General features: G+C 36.5%; 1 protein-coding gene and 1 pseudogene across 3 annotated transcripts in view; one reads left to right on the plus strand and one right to left on the minus strand.

The window, feature by feature from the left end:
* PKP2 (plakophilin 2) overlaps positions 1-22,273 on the plus strand; it is an 84,403-nt gene extending 62,130 nt beyond the window's left edge. The window contains exons 7-13 of one of the 2 annotated variants that reach the window (XM_079937477.1): positions 6,504-6,621; positions 7,484-7,648; positions 8,565-8,738; positions 13,826-13,979; positions 17,867-18,056; positions 20,773-20,860; positions 20,991-22,273. In XM_079937477.1, coding sequence (XP_079793603.1) covers positions 6,504-6,621; positions 7,484-7,648; positions 8,565-8,738; positions 13,826-13,979; positions 17,867-18,056; positions 20,773-20,860; positions 20,991-21,059 — 958 coding nt within the window. In that variant the 3' untranslated portion in view covers positions 21,060-22,273. Of the gene's footprint in view, positions 1-6,503; positions 6,622-7,483; positions 7,649-8,564; positions 8,739-12,371; positions 12,488-13,825; positions 13,980-17,866; positions 18,057-20,772; positions 20,861-20,990 lie in introns of those variants that run through there. The other variant, XM_079937478.1, reaches the window with a different exon arrangement.
* Positions 522-13,930, minus strand: LOC307194375 (very-long-chain (3R)-3-hydroxyacyl-CoA dehydratase 1-like; annotated as a pseudogene). The gene is made up of 3 exons (XR_013831772.1): positions 13,819-13,930; positions 13,462-13,528; positions 522-1,291 (listed from the first exon to the last, which is right to left on the minus strand). The product of XR_013831772.1 is annotated as a very-long-chain (3R)-3-hydroxyacyl-CoA dehydratase 1-like (transcript).
* Positions 22,274-23,674: the final 1,401 nt, after the last annotated feature.

Genomic DNA, 23,674 nt, shown 5'->3' on the forward strand with positions numbered 1-23,674 from the left:
TATGGTGAAGGATGAAAACAGTTCTTGGTGGTGAGCACGCTGTAGTGTATACAGAAGTAGAAATATCAGGCTGTACACATGAAATTTGTATAATATTATAAACCAATGTTACCGCAATAAAAAATAAATTTTAAAAAACATATGCCTATCTTGGAGATACAGGCTGTCTGAGCACCATATTCTAGAGTAGAATACTACTCTAGATCTTAAGCATCTTCATCTGTCCTAGTCTAGCATCCCAAACTTCTCCTTTAGGTGTTAAGAATGTCTACTCAAGTTCCAGTGGCTCCTGGGCATATTTTTAAAATTAGTTTGCTGTTATAATTCATTTAAAATGGAATTTGACATTCTACCTTGAACAGCCTGCTAAGTCAAGGGGAAATGACTCTTGCTGACCAACCAGATGATTTCTGGCTGAACTCTTTTTTTTTTTTTTCATGAAGCTATTTATTCTTGTTATTAAAAGTTGGACTCAAGTAATCCTGGTTATTCTGGAAAAAGCACCTTGTTGTAGGGATCATTTAATCATCCTTTTCGACAGTCACCCCTCCGTGAAGCACCTTTCTTCTCTGACGTTAACGTATGAAAGTAGAGTTGTGGAAACAATGGTATATACGAGGCCATGGTTATAAGAAGAAGAAAATAGTAGTCAAAAGAGACATTGTATTTATTGGGAAGTCTTATTGAGAACATTCTTGTTTTCTTCACATATGGTAAGGCAGCGTATATTGTAAGAAGTTCACCAGCAACTCCAACAGGATATAAGATGGTAAAAAAAAATTATATTGGTTTTACACTGTAACGAGCCACACCATAAAGATTCTTGAACTCACTTGGACCCCAGCCACAAGCACAGAAGTAGGTACAATTCCAATTAAACAGTGGACTACCTCAAGCAAGGCAGATGTCTGGAAAAATTTAAATGTCTTCTGAATACTTTTATACAAACCTTTGTGTGTTCCTTTTTCCATATAAAAACGTACCATGGCAATAGCTAGTACCAGCCACCCCGCAGGCATAGCAATGTTGTAGAAGGTGAGCCAGGCGGTGGCCAGCAAGCCCCGGCGCCTCCTCTTGCCCGCGGCCTCTCTCTCCTCGCCGGCCTCCCTCTCTCGCCGGCCTCCGAGGCGCCGCCGTTGGTGCCGTCCTCCTCGCTGGACGCCATGGTGGCCGTGCAGCGGGGGACGTGGACGAGAGGGGCAGGGGAGCGGGAGGGGGCCCGGCCGTCAGGCGCCCCATGTGCCGCGCGCAGGGGTCTCTGAACTGACTCTTCAGCATACTTTTGGAAGACCTGAAAATGTAGGAAAGCAGAACTAAAGGATTTTTAAGGATAGATTTTCTCTTCCTACACCTTCTAGTTTCTTGATGTGTAATAGATGCTAGCACATCTTTATTAAGTTGATGTTCCTTGTCCTGGAAGGAACAAGACGTGTAGGTTGTACAGCTTTGTTCTATTCCCAACGTTGCTTCCTTTTGCAGAATGAACAGCTGACTTTGGCTGATGTTTGCGGATACCTGCAGGATCTGATGTTGACTCAGAATAACAGACAAACCCTTCTTTTGACCTAGAGTTTTTGTTCCTCTGCCAGTTCAAATGAGGCTCCTCTTTTGTTCTGTGCAACCACAAACTGCCTCTGCTGTTTTCTCTAGGTTAATCACAGACAAGGCCCAACTGTTTGATATGTATCAGCTGAGAGTTAAACAAAAACCCAGACCTAAATCTCAAATAACCAGAGGAAGAAGGATGCCTCCTTATCAGCTAATGTCTTATCAAGTACCTATTGGGTCTTTGAATGGACTTGGACCAAGCACTTAATTGACTGGTACCACTTGGGATATAATTTATAACACATGGTATTAGGAAGCCTATAATTATTGATGAAAATGAAGATACAGCCACAATTTTTTAAAAACCACTGTGGTGCTCACTATCTCAGTATGCTGGTTAGACCTTTAAGACAGGTCACATTAATACACATGTAAATTGTATGTTAGTAGGAAACCACCTATTATCAGTAGAAATAGCCCCATTTTTTAATAAAAATCTCTGTATCTTAGAATTACTTGTTGGTGAAATGTCTTGAAAAGATTCACTCCTGCCTTATTATTGCCGGCCATTCTCATGCCCTGGTAACTAACTATAGCCTTTTACTTTAAACATTTCGTATTAGCTCATCATTTCACCAGGCCAGTTGTCCATACCCCAAGTTTGGACATTCTGTGTTATAACAAACTTCCTTCCAGTGCTGGCAGACTAGCTGTATTTGACAACATGCCTGCACGTAGCCCCACACAGATAACTTTTTATGGAAGAGGCATTAAAAATCCCATTAGAAGCAGGTAATTCTGACTTTAAACAACAGTCATAGGTCAGGGTTCTGAATGAGATTCTAGCACACCCTAATTTAAGGAATTTTGTAAAAACATAATATTTGCAAGGTATCTATAATAATGTCTAGCACACATACTAAATTGCAGTTATTCTTATCATTTGACACCGTTCACTCTTTGGTTTGCCATACAAATTTAAGATTTAGTCACACTGTCCTTAATCTTAACAAAGACCGTTCTTTATTTTAATTCTAGCAAGGTCCAGGGTGTTTGGTTTTCTTTTCTCCTTTTCATTGTGACACTCAGGAATGTGTGAGATAAATGGTCCTGGAGAGAGTCAGGAATCACTGATTTGCTTTCAGATCAATCACCTGAAGCCTCCTAAATATGTGAAGTTTTGTTCAGAGACATACAGAGGTTCAGATTCTATTTTTTCTCACCCTTTATAAGTCATATTAGCAGAAAAATTCTTCTTAATATCAAACACAAGCCACAGTTCGCGCTGGTATCCTCCCACTCAGGGCCAGTGAAGGTGAAGAGCTCTGAAACAGTCCTGCTTTTATGTTTAGAGTAGTTCACATCCTTCTTTACCCACCTCCTCCCGAGGCCCCAACCCCTAGTCCCAAGGACCTGGTATTTAAATTTCAGTATACAACAGTGTGCAGTTCTAATTTCCTAAAAGGTACTCACATATTTACTCAGACTTCTGCTAGATTATACCAGGGGAAATAGACTCATTTAATCAAATTCAAACCATAGACACTGAATTAAACATTTCCAATATGTTCATTGGTAACTCTGATAATCAACTTTTATTGAGTACTGTGGTTTTTATGCTCTTTCTTTTTTACTTTTCAACAAGATAATTGTTTTGATATATTTCATGTATAGTTTTGAGATAGTTTTCCAGATTAAACCTCTATTGGGCTGCATATAGGAAACAGTGATAGATAAATGTTTCTCGGGACTCAGGAGATACAGTGTAAAAGGATCAATTCTGCCTAAGATTGGCCATGTTAATTCTCTGATTCCAAAAAACTTATGTATTAGCTGTTAAAAAATACTTTAAGATGAATATATCATTTTCTAATAATTTCTGATTATTTTCAGAGTGGTACAATAACAAATTCCTTTCTGACTAGTGACCTCTATTCATGGATGTATTGCTATAAAATAATCCACCCTTATCATTCATATTTCTGGGTAGTTGAGTAAGGTAGGAACTATTTTTGATATGCAGGAGCAAATACTGAAGCAGTGGGGTTCCATGCACTTTCTGTCAGCAAAGGTATCAACTGTCAGGAACCACTGATAAGTCCCATTTCAAGCCAGTAGAGTCTGGATAATACCAGACTACAAGACAACAGTTAGTGTGTGTGAACTGGCAGTACTGCCAAATTGAATTACCATTCTCACCCAAAATAAACAGACTTGAAGTTAAACAAAGCTGAGTCATCCATCTGCAAGGTATGTAGTGGGCTTAGCTAGGGAGAGAGACCTTTTGATTTGTCAAAGCAATTTTAAAACTACTGCCATCTCTCAAAGCCAGATGTTGAAAAGGTCAAAGGGAGCTTTAAAATATGATAACGCTATCTTGGAGTTGGGGGACATGTGGTACTTGCTAAACAAATGGCAGACTGAATGAATGTTAGGTAAGGTTTGCTCTACTCTGGAGCCGCCCTTAGCACAGAATAAAGAACAGCTCTCCTATCCTGACTTCACCAGTAATTTAATCTCACCAGGAAAAGTAACTTAAACTCTTTGGTCCTCAGTTTCTCCATGTGTAAAATAAGGAGACCGTAAAAGATGCTTTTTCAGTTTTGTCAAGCTTCTTAAGATCCCATGACCATAAAGGGCTCAGAAAGTAGATAGAGGATCTTGGTTCAAATAATCATTTCTTGAAAAAAAAACTGTAGGAAAAATGGTTTTATTTACAGCTTTTGAGCCTATTCATTATCTTTTTTTTTTAATGGACTAAGTGTGAAAGTCTTTCAGGTACAGTGAAAAATAGGACGGGAATAATTACATTAGAAACCTCAAATGAGAACCAAAGTCACAGAAGGGATTTTGTTAAAATCAGAAACTCATTGTGTCAATTCAGCAACCACTAAATTATTAGCATATCCTTAGTTTTAGGTGTATTTGTCTTATCTCCTCAACTATTAGGTTGGATTATGAAATTGCATTTTCATGGGTTAGAAACAGTCAAGTATTATAGATGTGATCTCCCTGGGAGCAGGATGCAATGCTGGATACTCCTCCCTTGTTCCCTGCAGTTCTTGATATAATGCTGGGCACATTTGTTCTTTGACAAAATGTATTGAAAACAGTATTTGGGAACAGAAACTTTTTAAAATCACTTAGTGTAATATATTATTTTAAAGAAGAAGAAAATGCTACCCCCAAATTTCTCAGAATTGTAGTTCTTTTGATGTTCAGAGTCACACTGAGACATTATACGCAAAAACAGTATGCTTTGTGAGCCACAGAACTTCAGTTGAAAATTTTCACTTTTTAGCACGCTAACTATATATCTAAGTTAAATATCCTGTTTAATGGCCATTTATAAATTCAAACACTACCACTGGTCAGTTTTGTAAAATAGAATAAAAGGATGTTATCTGCAGTGTAAGTACAGCACACTGTCGAATTCTTTTCCTTAAGGTGCATAGTAAATGTACAGATAGTCATAGGCAACTGTTTTGTAATGTATTACATTTCTAATCTGTTATTCCTAACCTATTATAAATCTTTGCAGAGATAGAAAAATTGAATTTTTCTAATCTGTAAAATGATGCCAACTTCAACAAATAGGCATTCTAAATAAAATTTTTAAAAAGGAGCAAACTAAAAAAAAAAAAAAAAAAGAATATACTTTGAATGTTCTACCTACCAGTGAAAGGAACTGGTCTGATAAAATTTATAGGAATAGTTCTTAGCAAGTGAAATTAACAAAAGGGAATAAGGGTGGTTCTCAAAATTCTAAAAACCTGAATGCATTGTTCTTTTGCCATTCTTGTTGATGGAGTTGTTAACATTTTTGGAAAACAAAATTTTTTAAATAGTTAATGCCGACAAGAAGAACTTAATGCAAAGGAACATAGTAACAGTAATACCAGAATATAAACATGATGTGAATCTGAAATATAATCCCTACATGTATTACTTTGCTGTGTTTGATAAGCTTCAGTCTCTATAAGAAAGCAACTTGCACTTGTAGATTTAATCACTGTTTATAGAAAGGTGTCATGGCTTAGCCAAATTAGAAATAGAGGGCTTCCCTGGTGGTGCAATGGTTAGGAATCTGCCTGCCAATGCAGGGGACACGGGTTCAATCCCTGGTCCAGGAAGATCCCACATGCTGCGGAGCAGCTAGGCCCACACACCGCAATTACTGAAGCCCATGCTCCACTACAAGAGAAGCCACCTCAGTGAGAAGCCCTCACACCACAGTGAAGACCCAATGCAGCCAAAAATAAAATAAATAAATAGATAAATTTATTTTTAAAAAATAGACTAATTGCAAAGATGTTTATAGATCATGCTTTTAACTTAGGTCTTACACAGTGTAAAACTACATTTTTCGTGACATCACTCTGCCATTTTAATTATAGAATTATCACATTTTAGATCATTTGGTTTAATATTTGTCAATAACAGTTTATGCTGAAACCCACAAAACCTCCAAATAATATAGTCTAACACCCTGTATTTACAAATGAGGAAACTGAAGCCCAGAGAATTTAAGTAGCTTTAAGTTACTTAGAATTAAGGCATGGCACAAGTTGGGACTTGGACATGTGTATTGCTATGGCTAATGTGCCATTTGTTCTCCTTTTAACTGCAAAATGTTTTCCTCATATATTTATACCCTCTCCAAAATGGTGTAAAGATTAAATAAATAATGCTCTGACCTTGGTGCTTGGAATGAAGTAGACAGAAGACTTTTATTGACATAATAATGTGTTATGAATATATTTACAAGTTGTGTCTAGATTTGATGACCATAGGCAGTTGATGATTTATTGACCCCAGGACAAGTCTGTCATACTTTGACAAATTTGACAGTTTTCCGAACGCTTGGAAGAAACTTTGAAACAAAAACCTATTAGATACACTGCCTGTCTTATGATTGATCGTTTATTTGTTTGTTTGTTTGTTTTTCCTGATAGAAACATGAGTTCAGCTGGCCCTGAAGGGAGGAAAGTGATGAGAAGGTGTGATGGACTGATTGACTCACTGGTCCATTATGTCAGAGGAACCATTGCAGATTACCAGCCAGATGACAAGGTGATACAAGAATTAGATGTCTCTCATATTGAATTACTTATTTTGTCTTAGTAAGACTCTTCAGAGTATTCTTGAAGTAGCTGTTTGGGTTTGGCTTTATTTATTAACTGATTTGCTGAGCTTAAGATTTCCCATACATGCTCATAAATATTAATATCTATCTAGCCTCATTTTTTTTTCTACTTTCCAGATCCAAATTTCTAACTGTTTAACAACTCTGGATATTTGAAAGGAGCCCAAATGCTACATATTCAGCAGTGAAATTCATCTCTTCCCTCATCTCTGAACTTACTCCTCTGTATAAACCTTCTTAATAATTATTACCATCTACCAAATGAAAATAGAAACCTGAGTAATGTTGGACTTCCTCTCTTCCCTCACATCCCACATCCATTGGACAACAAATCTTGTGCATTTTACTTCTGAAATGCTCTTTAGTTTAACCAGTCCTCTTTAATGCTACTACTGCTGTCATAGTTTGTGCATCTTTTATACTGATTATTGTAGTCGACTGGTCTCTATAAGCAATATCTCCTCCTATTTTCCAAGTCCACGCTACTAAACAATGTACCTAAAATCTAAAATCATTCTGAACACTCTTTAAAAGTAAACTAGGACTGCTCCTCAATGTTTTAAAACATTCAGCCTCTACTTCTTAGCGTTGTGCTCATGACCATTTATGATTTAGCCCTAGCCTTTCTAGCTGTACTCATTTCACTCCCCCAGCCACCCTGCAGTCCAAGCGCACCCTGTTGCATCCAATTAACCTTGTAAGATCTAAAGCCTAAGAGGTCCTGTGGTATAACACTTGCAAAGGGATATCTATATGTATATGATCAATATTCATGTCCTGTTTTCTCAGGCCACAGAGAACTGTGTGTGCATTCTTCATAACCTCTCCTACCAGCTGGAGGCAGAGCTCCCAGAGAAATATTCCCAGAGTATCTATCTTCAAAGCCGGAATATCCAGGCTGACAACAACAAAAGTATTGGGTGTTTTGGCAGTAGAAGCAGGAAAGTAAAAGAGGTATGTTGGGGGAGGCCTTTGAAAGTATAAGTGTGTGTGTGTGTTTCTGAGTACTTAGTGTATGTCAGGCTCCATTTTCAGTTTTTTTAAGCCTTATATCTACCCTATGAGGTATGTATTATTAATACCCTCGTTTACTGATGAGGAAACAGAGGGTACAGAAAGGTTAATTCAGAATAATTCAAGTTAGTGGAGGAGATGGAATTGAATCCCAGGTAATCTGGCCCCAGATTTACACTATTAGCCATCAAACCATACTGCTCTATGCCCTGCAGGTTAGGAAGTAAGCTTAATGCCACATGGCCAGTGGCATAGCATTGTTTTAACATTAAAAGCAGCCCTGACATTCAGCTTTAAACATTCTAAAAACAAACTTTTACATCCGAAAAGCAAACCCCATACATAGGAAGGACTGCTGTCCAGACTGGCATTTCATGAAATAGAAGGAATGTGATCTCTCCTACTCCTCAAGAGTATCACGGTGTATGTGAACTTGGAGGACGACTGGTAAATTTAGAATCCTGATGCTATCCTGGACAACTTCACAAGACTCTGAGGGAAGAGGCCTGTTTTTCTTATCTTCAGAGTGGATGTGACTAATTTAGCTTTTAGCTTAACAGCAGCCTGAAAACTATTCTAGAACAGTCAATGCTTAATTCTCTGCATTCTCTCTCGCTGTGAAATGTAAAGTTGTGAGTATGGGGTATTGTGAGAGAGAAATAGTCATTATGGGCTAAAAGTTAAATGATTGTGAATCATACATATTTGCTTTTTCATTTTTATTTTAAGGGCTTCTTATTATGCTAATTATTAGTCTCCCTAGACAAGACAGTACTTCTGGTCTCTTGGTTTGGGTGTGGAATTATAGAAATGACTTGAAGGCATTAATTTTGGATTTCATCGTGTGTGTGGTTAGCAATACCAGGACATGCCAATGCCAGAGGAAAAGAGCAACCCCAAGGGCGTGGAGTGGCTGTGGCACTCCATCGTGATACGGATGTATTTGTCCTTGATTGCCAAGAGTGTCCGAAACTACACTCAAGAAGCATCTTTGGGAGCTCTCCAGAATCTCACGGCAGGAAGTGGACCAGTGAGTATCATGCTTACTTTTAAAAATAATGGCATTGTAGACACACCTACATTAAGTTCAGAAATGACAGTGAAGTAAGAACATAAGTTTTCTCGCTTCAATCAAGACAGTTCTCAGGAATTGCCAGAGAGAGTTCGGCTTTGCAGGACTTTCAGCCTCAGCTTCTGCAAACCCAGGTCAGACTGCGAGTGAAAGACTCATTGGTATTTATGAGTATCAGTCAGAACTCTTTCTGTTACAAGTCTCAGAATCCTACCTGAACTGGCTTAGGCAAAAGAGAGGAATTTCTTGATGCATATAAATGAAGAGTCCAGGGTGGGTTTTCCTTCTGTCATGGTGGGACATAGGTGCCCAGCAATTGTATTTGTGATTCTCTATCTCTGGACTCTGTTTTCCTCTGTTGGTTTCATTCTCAAAGGCTAGCCTCATATTACGGCAAAGATAGCCACCAGTGATTTCAGGCTTACCTCTTATCCAGCTCAGTGTCTCCACAGGAAAAGAAACTACTACTATTTTCCCAATAGCTCTGTTAAGATCTGGGGGAATGAGTCTCACTTGCCCATTTCCAAACCAGTACGTGTGGCCAGGAGCCTGTAATGTTCTAATTGGCCAAGTCTGGGTTATGTGCTCACATGTGAATTTCAGGGGCAGGGGTTTCAGTGAGCGAGGGTCACTACCACTTGTACCACATGGAGTGGCTCCCTAATGGAAAGTCAGAGTGTTGTTACCAAAAGGAAGGATGAACGCTAGAAGGCAGAGACAACACATGTCCACTGCAGTTGGAAAGGCTATCTGTGCTTTTGTGTCCCAGAAAGTCAACTATAAAATAAAGAGTTACTTCTCTTTCCAGATGTACTTTATACCAGCAAAATCAAAATATTAAAAAGAGTAAAAACTTACAAGGTCCTGTGATAAACCATAATGGAAAAAAATATGAAAAAGAATGTATATATATTTATAACTGAATCACTTTGCTGTACAGAAATTAATACAACATTGTAAATCAACTATACTCCAATAAAATAATTTTTTTAATTACTTTAGAAAAGAGTAAAAAGTTGTTCCTTTCCCCATGTATTTTACAGCTTGCAACATAATAAAGGATTCTATAAATATTTAATTATTTGAACTAAGCTTGTATTCTTTGCCTTGATCATAAAATGATTAAACTCTCCCCAAGTAGTTCACTCTATGGCCAGTCTAATTATCCACCATCATAGAGGAAAGCACTCTTGTTGATAACAAAAATATTATTTATTCTTTACTTGAGAAACCATGTTCATTCTTTAATGAACCATGTTCATTCTTTGCTCAGTTTTGAATTGTGAAATACTAAAACCAGTATTTCTCTAATTTTAGCACCGTGGTTAAGAATACAACCCAATTTTAATCTCTTTGAAATTCTTCAGAATGTACTTGTGCGCAAAGAGAAAGAAATGGGGAGTGACCAGGGAGCCCTGACAGACAGAAAGACATAATTTATTGTCTTATCTTCCCATTTCCCCATGCTTGGTTTCCCAAAACCATTTCTTTCATTTTCCCAAACTACAGAAGCCCTCTTATTAACTGACTACCAGCCAACTTAATAGAAAAGGTCAGAAATTAAATTGCTGTATCTGTATGTATTTAAGCTCACTGTGCTCTGAGGATGGTTCAATATGAGCTAACCCTTTAAGCTTGGATTTTAGCCTCTTCCACTCCAGAATCTTTCATGGAATCCAAACTATCCAGAGGTGTTTCCATGTTTCTGTCAATACAGGAATATTTGCCACCCAACATACAAGAATATGCCATTCTGAATATGTAGTTTATTCAGACTACATAATTCCTTTATTCATTTATCAAACAAACAGTATTTGAGCACCTTCTACATAAAAGGCACTAGCCTAGTGCTAAATATATGGTGGTGAATAAGACAAAATCCCTGTGTTTGGTAATAATCTAGCTGGGAAAAAGAAATAAACAAACAGAAATCTAAGAGTTCCAAGTCCAAAAGGAATCCAAGCAATGGATTTTAAATCATACCTAACCTTAGACCAGTCCAGTCCCCTGAAAGGAGACCTACACTAAACTGGTATTAATCCATACTCAAGGCTATTAGAGTTGATCTTGACTAGAGATTTATAGGAGAAAATCATTAGCAGCATGGGACAATGATATGAGGACCCTTTGTTCTTTTAAGTTACAAGATGCTTTTTATTAAAATTTTGACTTACATGTATATTTTTTCTAATTATTACTTTCCCTAATTTTGCTATGTTTAGATGGTGTGATAAAAAAATGCCTGGCTTTGTAATTTCTAAAAGGAATCACTGAATAGAAAAACATGAAAAGCAGACCATTAAACATAGTTCCAAAAAATACCCAGTCCATTCACCTGTGTTCATAACTGAGACAGCACTGAGCATTGATGGCCATGTGCCTTAGATGACAAAGAACCTGAACTGGACTGAATAGCTTCTAAACGATAAATTCTATAATTTTAGTATAAAATTATGGCAGTAATTTCTTGCTGGTAAGAATACCTTAATGTAAACTTTATTAGTTCAGGTATAATGGTCATTATTTTTTAAATGATACCAAAAAAACACAAAATAATAAATAAGGAAAGGGGATGGGTTGATAAAATTTACCCATTTAGCAAATTCTCTAAGGATAGTGTAAAGTATAAAGTATAAAGTACAGTATAAATAACTCCTGGGAGTGTAATGTACAGCATTGTGACTATAGTTAACAATATTGTATTGTATATTTGAAAGTTGCTAAAATAGTGGATCTTAAAAGGTCTTATCACAAGAAGGAAAAAAAATTTGTGACTATGTGTGATGATGGATGTTATCTAAATTTATTGTGATAATTATTTTACAATATATCAACTCATTATGTTGTATATACATGTAAAATTAAACATTCATTGTACAAGTTAAAAATCATTGAAATAAACAGTTTTCAAGTTTCTAAAACACTTTAAAGGCACTTAATTTGATGTCCAATGAAAAAAAACCAAAATGTGTTCCCTGTCTCACACCTTACACACAAATCAGCTCCAACAGCAATGAGATTTAAATGTGGAAGGTAAAACAATAAAGCTTCTAAATGATAACATAGAATATCTTCCTGACCTGGAATAGGGTAAGATTTCTTAACAGTAGACATAAAAAGCACATAAAGTCAATATTTTATAAATTGACTACATTAAAATTATTAACAAGCTATCAAAAGACAGTAAAAAGGCAAAGCACAGAGGAGGAAAAGATTTTTGTAACATATATAAGTAACAAAGTTGGTATCTAGGAAATAAAAGAAAACTCATCGATTTAACAATAAAAAGATAGACAACTCAATAGAAAAATGGACAAGAGATTTGAACAGGCACTTCACAAAACATAATGTATATATGGCCATTAAACATTTGAAAAGGCGCTCAACCTCAGGGCAATATGAACTAGAAGTGCTGTTTGTAAATAACTAACAGTCATTCTCACAAATTCCCTAAAGCTGGAATATGAAATCTCTATTTGGTAAATCTGATTGTTTATTTTCCTTAATGAGCAAATTCTAAAGACCATTCCACATCAGCCTCTCCCATTTCCCTCAATGAATCAGAATTCTGTGATCATTTTTATATACTAGGCCTTGAGATGACAAAGAAAACGCTATGAGAGAGATAGAGCTGGACGACATTGACTCAGAAGAGCAGAGCTTTTGCATATGAGGAAAGATAATCACTTAGATGGGCCATTGGGAAGAGAGAGGGATGCTAAATCTACCTCCATGTCCAAGGAGGAGTTGTACAGAATGGCTGCAGGTGAAGGATTCTTCCCAGAGGAAAGAAAAGAGTCTAATGGAATGTTCTGCAAATTAGTGAAAGACAAAGTGTAACTTTGGAACAAACATTGCAAAATAGTGGTTATTAAACTTCTTTGAGTCGTGGACACTTTGAGTATCTAATAAAAGTTATGGACTCTTTCCCTGAAAAAGATTACTATAAACACAAAAATAATTTTAAGGACCTCCTGTTCCCTCCCTGAAACCTATCCTGGATCCTGTATTAAGAACCCCTTTTTTAGACAGTACGGTGGAGAATGTAAGGAGGGCGCTGTGCAGGAGGTAGGGGAAGCAAGCAGAGTTTAGATAAACAGAGAAGATAGACACCCTGAAGAATGGTCAAGAATACACGGATTTTTGGCATGGTAGCCTCATGTTAGCTTCAAATAAAAATATATAAAGTTGCAGACACAAGCTAAGGTCTTAGTATTGTTGGACGTTTGCTGATGCTAGGAAGGGCCTAGTTGGTACTCAGACCCTGTGAAAGTAGGTGACCAGCCTAATTCCAAACAAGATTTGCCTCTGGTGGACCTAGACCTGGACCAGCAACTTACCCATGCAGCCTCTGATACAGAGAATAGAGTTACAGTTAATCTGACTAGCCATACATTCCTTCCTTTAAAAGCCCATTATCTCTTTCAGAATAAACTAGCTTTTTAGAAATGAATAAGTTTATTAAATATGTAAAATGCCAAAATTTGAACAAGACAAACAGAGAAGATGAATAAGCCAACAACCAGTAAATACATTGAAATAGTAATCAAAGACATCTCCCTTTAAAATTTTTCTCAGCTCAGTTGGCTTTAGAGCTAAGTTCTACCAGACCCCCAAAGTTGAAATTATTCTTATATTACACAAATAGTTCAAGAAAATAGAAAAAGGGAAAAAAACTTACCCACTAAATTTTATGACATTAGTGTAACTGTGATTGTAAAACGTCCTTTTCCTTTCACAATGATGAACTGAAAATGTGAATAAAAAGATTATGATAAAAAAGAAAGGAAAGGGAAAGACAGACCCATTTTATTTATAACCAGATGCAAAAAACATAATAGCTAACCAAATCCAGTGTTATATTTAAAAATACTGAATAAACTGTCTGTATCCAGTAATTAAATTGAAAACCTAATAAGAATTTAAAGAAAGTATCTCTAGCTTTTAAAACATCTCGCTCAATCTCTAGTAATCTACAGAAATTAAGAAATTTTAACCATGAAGTAAAATACAATAGTATTTATAGAATATGTCTCACAAAACAGATGCCAGCATCAGTAGCTCAGACAGTTGTCCAGAAAGAAAATGGCCTTCAGCACACACGAAAGATGCTGCATGTTGGTGATCCAAGTGTGAAAAAGACTGCCGTCTCTCTGCTGAGGAATTTGTCTCGGAATCTTTCTCTGCAGAATGAAATTGGTAAGTCAGTATAAGTGTCTAGATGTAAAGTGTATATATTGAAAATACAAATGCAATAAAACATTGTCCTTATCACATTCTTTTTACAATGATGAGCTGAAAATGTGAATAAAGAGCAAAATGTGATAAATACAACTGGTTTTTGTGTACCCAGACATCAAGCGTTGGCTTTCGCACTGGTCTCAAATAGGATTTTTCTTAATATCCAGCTTTGTTTTTGTTCTAATTACTACCAAAGAGAAATTTTAGACCGTACTAATAATTAATGAGATAGGTAATATATTTGATATTTCCCAGCCCTCAGCTATGCCATCCAGTGAAGTCTTTTTAAGCCATGTCTTTCAGAATGTTCTCTGTGTGGCCTGCTTAAGCACCAGTCTTCTGAAACATTAAAGAAACACACACACACAGCGGTTGTTCACCTCAGAACCTTGGCCATTGTTGTACTAGAAAAAAATGGTATGGTTGGACAGATAATCACAAGAAGAAGGAATCATGAATATAACAGATTTGGCATAGGTTTTAGAATAAATATGATGAAACACACTTGCCCCTTTTTTTCTAAGTCCGTATTATTGACAAAGATGATAACTATGTTACACTTCCAAATAACATTTTTCATTCATTTTCTTTATACCTGAAAATGTGTTTTGAATTAAGTCATAAACTATAAAATTAGATAATAGGAAGATAATGCTAAAATTACTCATGCTTTCTAATGCTCCATAAATTAGTCATTTCTGACAATTTAAAACTCAGTTTTTCAAAAATTCCACTAAATTTTTTTTTGTTTTTTTAATGGATTGGATTATTTTGAAATCTACACACACACACACACACACTGACACAGTGCCAAAAGGTCTGTGGTTATGTTTTAACAATGTCATTTTCAAAAACAGCCAATAGCACAACATGGAACAGGAGGTTTCATAGAATGCCTTTGTGCCCATTATGAACGTAGAGGGCCTGGAAATTTTTCAGTGAATCTGAAAGAAACCTTGCCAAAGGCACTGTCTCAAAATTATGAAAGTGTTCTTCTCATTGTCTTTCATGGACTTTTGTGCTGCACTTCAATCAGGTGTATTATCCTTTGGCTTATTTCTTCTCAAATGAAATGTTACGTCCATCTTTAGAGCATAGCTGATGAGAAGAACTGCGCTCTGCACACTGTGCCTATGCCTTCAGGGCAGAAATGCTGTTGTCTCAAGTTCCACAGTCCTCCAACTGTTGGAACAATACAGCTGTAGCCCCACAATTTATATAAGGTGATTTCACTGATCAACCTCCCCATGATTGTTTTAAGGACAATCGTGAGAAGAGGCTTCAGCAAGATAAATGCAATTTTTGAATTCCAAATTGGCTTTATGTCAAATATGTAATTTGAGTAAAAGTACTTGTATTAATTCAGGGTATTAATAGCCAGGAATAAATGAAAATCAGTTTGAAATACAAGCTTTGTGTTTTTCATGAGAGATTTCTAGGCCAAGTAAAACTTCCCATGGGCTGACCTGGAATGAAGTCATCACATTTCACTTAGATTTAACAGAAATAAACTTGAAACATATTTTCTTAAAAACTTGAAGATAGGCAACTTAGCATGGTGACAGAGTAACAGGTCTCATGCAGAAGACATTGGTCTGCATCCTATAATGTTACTTTGCCACATGTCACCTTGGATAGTCATTTAACTGCCCTAAACCGAATGAAATTAGTAATCACTACAGAACAGTGTTTTTCCAGGGATCAGATAACATAATGTATGTGCAAGCACCAGCATTAACTAAAATCTCCTTCAATAATATGACATTGAGCTATAACCCTCCAATATCATGATAGGGCCTTTGATTTTATATTTCACTATTAAAGATCTAACTTTGTCTCAAAGTGAATGTATTTACTCAGGCCCTCAGGGTGTGTGTGTGTGTGTGTGTGTGAGTAGAGAGACGGAATGACCCCTCCTTTACTGTACTGTAGTGTTTAACTTTGTCTATGTAAACAGTTATACTACTCTTCTAAGAAAAACAAACATGATATAAAATGTTAGAGATTCTAACTTCTCTTAATTCTCACTCCTCCTCAGACATAACCCAAAGTTTCAACCGTAAAATTGATCTGTAGGATTGAACATTTTTGTTGGTCATACTGAGGGAGGAGAGGTGGAACTCTCTCAGCAGGGATCAGTCTCAGTGTGGGCAGCCTGGTCTCAGCCAGCCATTGATGCACCCTGCAGAGAGATCAGTTGTACATTTTCTGTTGTGATTGTCTCACACTTGTTTTCATGCTGTCGACCTAAATTCAGCAAAAGGAAAATTCAGGTTCTCAAGGCCTTTCATTCTGTGGTTTAACTTAGTAAGAGGAGGAAGCCTTCTGGTAGTTACTCACATCTGTGGAGAGCTTACTATGTGCCGGGAACTGTGATACAGTTAGCACATGGTAACTCATTTAATCCCTCAAAACAGTCCTGTGAAGTAAATACTATTATTATTCCATTTTACAAATTGGGAAAATGCAGCATAAAGAGGTTAAGTAACTTACCCAGACCACACAGCCATGAAGTGGCAGAGACAAGACTAAAATTAAAAAAGTGTAACTTCAAAGACTGAGCTCTGAGCTCCTAACACTATGCCAAGATGCTTAGACAACAGTGAAAAAGGAAGTGTTCAGGCCTTTGAGCAGAAGGTATGTCTTTCCTGTCAATCAGGTCCAGGTGTTATCAAAGGAAGACATATGGTTCCGTTCCTTTTATTGAGTACCTCTCTATTTTAGGCATAGTGATCGATGCTGGAAATCCAGAAATGAATACAATAATTGTCCTCAAGCAACTCATGGCTCCATTTGGAATTCAGACAGGCACATAGCTAATTACAGTCTGGTATCAGAGAGAGAAGTGCAGTTCAAGGTGTCACATAAACTCAGATGAAGAAAATAAAATTAGGCAGAAGTATTTGTACAAAGCAATAGAAGCATGCTCTCTATCTTTCAAGGAGAGTCCAAAGTAGTTACAGGAAAAAAAAGCATACATGGAAAGAACTTTTGCAAAATATCAAGTATAAATTCATATTGCCTGAAATATATACCATAGGACAAAGTATAATGACATCATCAAATATTAATACCTCTCTTGTTACTACAGAAAAAGCTAAATGAAAACCCTATAACCAAGATTTTATATATGTAGTGAAAAAATAAATTTTAAAGTTTCTTTACCTTTTTTTTTTAATAACGGTTATTTACGTATTAAAGAAACTTTGGGCAGTACAGATAATTTTTTTTTAATATTTTTAAGTCACCACTAATACTATTGTAGAAGAACAAGGGCTGTTACTGTTTTAGTGTATTTCTTCTCAGATTTCTTGTATATGTGTTTATCCTTTAAGTATACCGGTTATTTTCACATAGAATATTAACAAATATTTTCTTGTTATTATACATGCTTCATAGATATGTTTTGGGGTGCATAATATTCTTTGCAGATGTGCTTTAGTTAATCATATTCATATTATTGGGATGTTTAGGCTTTGTAAAATTTTTTATGATATATATAATACTATAATAAAGATCTCTGCTTTTACCATTTTTAAAGTGATGTCTTCAGGATGAATTCTCAAAAGTGGAAATACTGAATCAAAAAATGTGAAAATTTAAAAAAAATTTTGACATTTCTGCCAAATTGCTTTCTGGAAAGATCTCCAGTACACTGAGCACAAAGTATCATCTTTTTAAAAATCTTTTTTTTTTTTTTTTTTTTTTTTGGTAAATTGAGTATTAAAATGGTTACATCCTTCCATACATTTGTTAGCCAAATGTTTCTTCTTAAATGTTATTGGGATCTTGAGGTTAAGAAACAATCTTTTTAATCAAGTGTTCTTTTTTTCTTTCATTTGTAGCCAGAGAAACTCTACCTGATTTGGTTTCCATAATTCCCAACACAGTCCCAAGTACTGATCTTCTCATTGAAACTACAGCCTCTGCCTGTTACACATTGAACAATATAATCCAAAATAGTTACCAGAATGCACGGGATCTTCTAAACACTGGGGGCCTGCAGAAAATTATGACCATAAGCACAGGTGACACGTAAGTCCTTTAGCATCTGCCTGTCAGCGTCTCCCCTTTCCCCACCACCACTCTCATATGTAAATAATGCAGTTGTGAATGTCCAGGCATTGAGTACCATGGGCAACATGGCCAAAAAATAAGATTGTAAAGCCGGACCGGATCATCTGTTCCAGTCCTTGGTGATCAGGCAAGTGAAAGCTGAATCCTCTAAGCCAAGTAGTTGCTCATTCTCTTCTAAAATATCCAGAAATAGTAAAACTCCATAGCTTATCTGGGTCGTGCATTCCAGCATTTTATTGACCTAATTAATTGTTTCCCAGAATCACAGCTGTGATTTAAAAAGAGAAGAAAGTAAGCAAATTGGAGTCCTATGGACAAGGAATGCCCTTTTCCTCACTTAAATATGTGAAGCAGGTGTCACCCGTAATAGCATGAGGAGGGGAAGTAGGAGGCAGCGTAACAAGAAATCCTTGCTTTCTCAGTTTTCTTTATCACATCTCTTCCATCTCTTATTCTCTTTTGAAGTAGAAGGTTTAATGCATGTAAGTCATCCCACATCCTTGTGTCTGTGTCTTCAAATATTCCCCATTTTAAAAATAAAAGGTGAAGAAGAGAATGAAAAACATTGTGTAACCAAATTATTACTGTTAGTTAACTCAGAGTGATGGGATCCCAAGGGGGTATGAAGAGTATTATTTTTTTCTCTTTATATGACTCTGAATTGTTTGACTTGTTAAATAAAGTTAGTTTTGTAAATAACCAAAAAAGAAAACAAATGTTATTATAGGCCAGTTCTAATGAGTTGCAAAGCAAACAGACTTGACCTGTAGTAGACAAATGTGTGCTTGGCTGTGCAGAGGCTAGCATAGGGATCTGTGGTATCCCGAATGAGCACAACCCTTCCCCCCACAGCCCCGCCCAATTTAGGCCCCTTGTGCTCTGCAGTTCCCCTTTGGCAAAGCTCACATGGAAGGAGGACTACATTCAGAGTCACATGATTAAAAGGAGCCCTAGTTAGAATGTCCATTTCCCAAAAGCAGGGAATATTTACCTGCTCCCAAGTAGCAGTTGCTCAGCCTTTGTGGAAAGTATGAATTATTGCTGCAAAGCAGAAACGACTATTCCAAGTTGTCATCCAAACTTCTAACCAAATCTCTATAAGACAGTATGACTTTAATTATTTGAGTATTCAGATGTAAGAAGCACATGGGAATACACCATCACTTTTGGAAATTTCTTGTAGCTTAGAAAATTACAGGGTGTGCTATTCTGTTATTTTTCATTGCACTGAGTGTCCCATTTGTAAGCCAGTCCTCATATGCCCTGTCTCCAAAAAGAAAAAAAAAATTCAACAAGGAACTCCTACCAGTTGGGTCTACTGTCTCTTCCTTGCTAGAGTGTTGTACAGCTAACCCATAATTTATGGGCTAGCCTGATAACCACTCACCATTTACATTTCATCTTTGAATAAATGAGTTCCAAGCAACCAACTTAATGAACAAACTTCATGACTATAACACCCTTGCAATTTAAGAACTTACAATTTTAAATATTAGAGATCCACAGTTTTCATGGATTTATTAGTACTTCAGTTATTAGCAAGTGATTCTGAAAAGTCCCTGAGGTACTAAAAAAAAATCTGTAAGGTGCTAATTTTACTTACCCTCCTTACACTGCTGGTATGAAAGGCAAGGTCTTTTAGCTATTAAATGAACCCAGCATGGGCTTCTTCATACAGCTTTGCATTCTCTGTTCTTGGTTGCATGCTTACAAACTCCTGTGATAGGAAAAATAAAATCTTTGTTTCTTTGTTAAAAGAAAAAATGCAGCCATGTGCTAATTCAAGTGATGGAAGAGAGAGAAACCTAAGAAAGCACTGATCCTTAGCCAGAAACAAGAAGTTTGAGACAAATTTAAAAGCAGAACATCAAAAACATATACAAATAATAATAATAAAGTTTAAAAAAAAAGTACATATAATAATAATAAAGTTTAAAAAAAAAGTAAGGGGACTTCCCTGGTAGTCCAGTATTAAGACTCCAAGCTTCCAATGCAGGGGGCTCACGTTCGATCCCTAGTCGGGGAACTAAGATCCCACATGCTGCACAGTGTGGCCAAAAAAAAAAGTAAGTACAATGTCAAATTCAGTGCGGACTTGGATTTATAACAGGAACACACTTTCCATTTGCTATATACAAAAACATAAATTTTGAAACTGTATTAAAATAACAGCTGCTCCAGTAAGAATTTATTAATTTGAAAAAGGTACATAATCCCTACATTCATGGAGTCACTAAGTCTAAGAGTTACACATATTTTTCAATCATACTTTCATGCGTTTGTACTATATAAATATGCGTTATAAATATACAAGTATTTTCTAAAAATATGTAATATAAATGTACAAATATAAATTTTATGCTATAAATAAATTCAAGAAATTATAAAACTCTAAGAATACATGCCTTATAAATATCAGGAATTTGCTTTATAAACTATTTGTTAGCACTTTGCTAGTGGTTTGAAAAGATTTTTAAAAAAACAAAAGCACCAACGTGGCCCCTGGCCTCCTAAAGCTCACCATCTAATCTCTTGTCATGGTGAGTGGCCTGACTTAATGGATGGCTCCTGAGTGACAGCAATTGAAGAAGATTTACAGAACGTCCAAAGACAGCATCCAGAAGCCTCATACTTTCTCACTGATCTCCGAAAAATGTCCTTTTCTTCTTTTCAGCTGTGCTTCCAACAAAGCAAGTAAAGCTGCTTCTGTTCTCCTATATTCTCTGTGGACCCACACGGAGCTCCATAATGCCTACAAGAAGGTAAGAATGCTAAAAAGAGCCAGATAATAATGTCCCGCTTGACTTGACCCTGGTGAGAAGTCACTAAAAACTGCATTTTCTTGTGTGAAAATGTTGTTAACCTTTCACATTTCTGTTTGCTTATTCAAAGGCTCAGTTTAAGAAGACAGATTTTGTCAACAGCCGGACTGCCAAAGCCTACCACTCCCTGAAAGACTGAGGAACATGAAAAAGTGCTCTCAGAAATATGAACCTCATCATTCTCAGTCACAAAAAGCCCCAAAGGAAAACACCTATTTTTCTACTTCCCAGCCCAATAAACTTCAAAAAAGCGTGTCCTGTTGCTGTCCTTTTCTATATCCATGGTCCCCAGGATCCAGAAAACAAATAATCAAAATATAATTTTATTAGTTCTCCAGAGGACATTTGCAAGTTTGCCACCAGTGGATACTGGCAACAGGCTCGATTTTACCCTCTACAAATAGTGGTCTTTTTGATCACGGCTGACGGTGTATGTCCTACTGGAATCGAAATGTGAATTCATGTGGAATGGACGTTAACAGACTAAATAAGGAAGGAAGCTGCTGTATTACTAGGATTTTAAAAGTTTGATTTACATTTATATTCCTTTTCTGGTTTCCATGTTTTGTCACTCACGTTGTCATGCACGTTGCTTCACCATTGAGCCATGAGTGTCTTGTTCTGCAGTGTTGAAACAGAATGGAAACAACAAGAAATATTTGTGGGGTTATCCAGGTGAAAATGTAATGACAAAATTACTTGTTTGTTTACTTTGTGCTTGTTTTTATCCTCTTGAATTTTTTCTCTGATTTTCAATGAACTTAAGAAATTTAGGTCACAGAACATGCATGACCATAAGGAAAAGAAATTGAAAGGAAGTGATCATAGCAAATTTAAAAGTCTTTTCTACAGAGAAAGTCAACTATGGTTATGAAATTCAGTGTTCCCTCAAAATACTGAATAAGTAGGATTTTTACTTAAGGAAATACTTCACCTATATTAACACCATTAAATGCAAATCTCTTCTGACAGTAGCATTCAGTGTAATCTATTTCCTGGACTTCTTCAGCCACTGCTATGGGCTGGTGGAAGAATGGACTCTACTGTTTGGCTACAAAAGAAACCTAGGCCTCTCAGACTACTGGACCAGCCAGGGCCCTGAAAACACAGCTCATTTTAATGAAGTACATTATCAACCAGCCCTACTTGGCCCAACATTTAAAAAATAGAACCACTAAACTCATGTGACCTTCCTTAGGCCATTATTTTAAGTCAAGGAAAAGCTAGAAAAAAAATGAAGTTATGTTGAGGAAAAATGTGTCTAGGCCGTCCAGAAATGATACGAGAAATACTAATGTTTTAAAGTTGACAGCATCATCTATTGAAGTGAGTCTATATTAAGTGTTATTTTAACTGGGCTGTGATTAATAACATTCAGATAGAATTAATCTTCTTAACTATAATTCTGTTATATTTTGCTTTTTAAAAAAAAAATCTGACAATATCTGTTGTAAGAAAGTAAGAAGGAAAAAAATCCTTCAGCTCCTTTTGGCCAGAAAAGTGTAATAGGAAATAAATTGTCACTTTCAATTTGAATGTGTACTTAAGTGTTTATTATATTTGTTTTGTTTTGGTTTTATTGGCCAGACAGCTTGTGGGATCTTAGCTTCCCAACCAGGGATTGAACCCGAGCCTACGGCAGTGAAAGCACCAAGTCTTAACTACTGGACCACCAGGGAATTCCCAAAGTCTTTATTATATTTGGAACTTAAAATTTTTTCAATTTCAAAAGCTCAGTGAAGAAGACTTAGGTTACTAACCTAGTTCAAAATGAAATTATTTAGATACCAATTTTTAAAATACTGAAGAAAGAAATTATATCCCTTTTATCAGAATTCTGATGATAAGCATTTGGAGTATATTTATTCCTCCAGAGAATTAATGTATATTCAAGAAGTTTCTGTGTTTTTAAGACATTAGTAGAGCCTTCAATAATACTAAACACAAAATGAGGCAAAAATAACATTGCCTGCCTTGGTATCTGTGAGTATCTGATTTATTTGTGTATCTTGGTGTATGTGGTATGATTGACATGACATAAATTCAACTTTAATTACTAAGGATTTAATACTTTGTAATTGCTGTATTTCTTCCCTAATTAGTCCTAAATTCTTTACCAAGAAACACTTCCTATAAGAAAGATGGGACTAGCTAGCGACTAAAACATGTAAAAATGGAGAGACATACAAATCTAGGTATTGCTAGATTTCAGTAAATTGAGTGGGTCTGTGACCATGAAAAGATAGACTATGCTTGATCCCCATGTCCTGCTTTGTCCCTTTGTTTACAAAAACCTCACTTCTTTACTTCTATGAACACTTCTGAGGGAGGTCCTTATGCAGTTGAATATCACTTTTATTTTTTTTATAAATTTATTTATATTTCTTTTTGGCTGTGTTGGGTCTTCGTTGCTGTGCACAGGCTTTCTCTAGTTGCGGCGAGCACGGGCTACTCTTTGTTGCAGTGCGCGGGCTTCTCATTGTGGTGTCTTCTCTTGTTGCAGAGCACAGGCTCTAGGTGCGTGGGCTTCAGCAGTTGTGGCCCTTGGGCTCAGTAGTTGTGGCTCACAGGCTTAGTTGCTCCGCAGCATGTGGGATCCTCCCGGACCAGGGCTCAAACCCATGTCCCCTGCATTGGCAGGCGGATTCTTGACCACTGTGCCACCAGGGAAGCACCCTGAATATCACTTTTGATCACAGGTCTATACACAAAGCTTTTTTTCTTTTCTATGTGTCCCAGACTGTACCCATGTCA

This window comes from Stenella coeruleoalba, assembly GCF_951394435.1.
Source record: "Stenella coeruleoalba genome assembly, chromosome: 11".
NCBI lineage: Eukaryota > Metazoa > Chordata > Mammalia > Artiodactyla > Delphinidae > Stenella > Stenella coeruleoalba.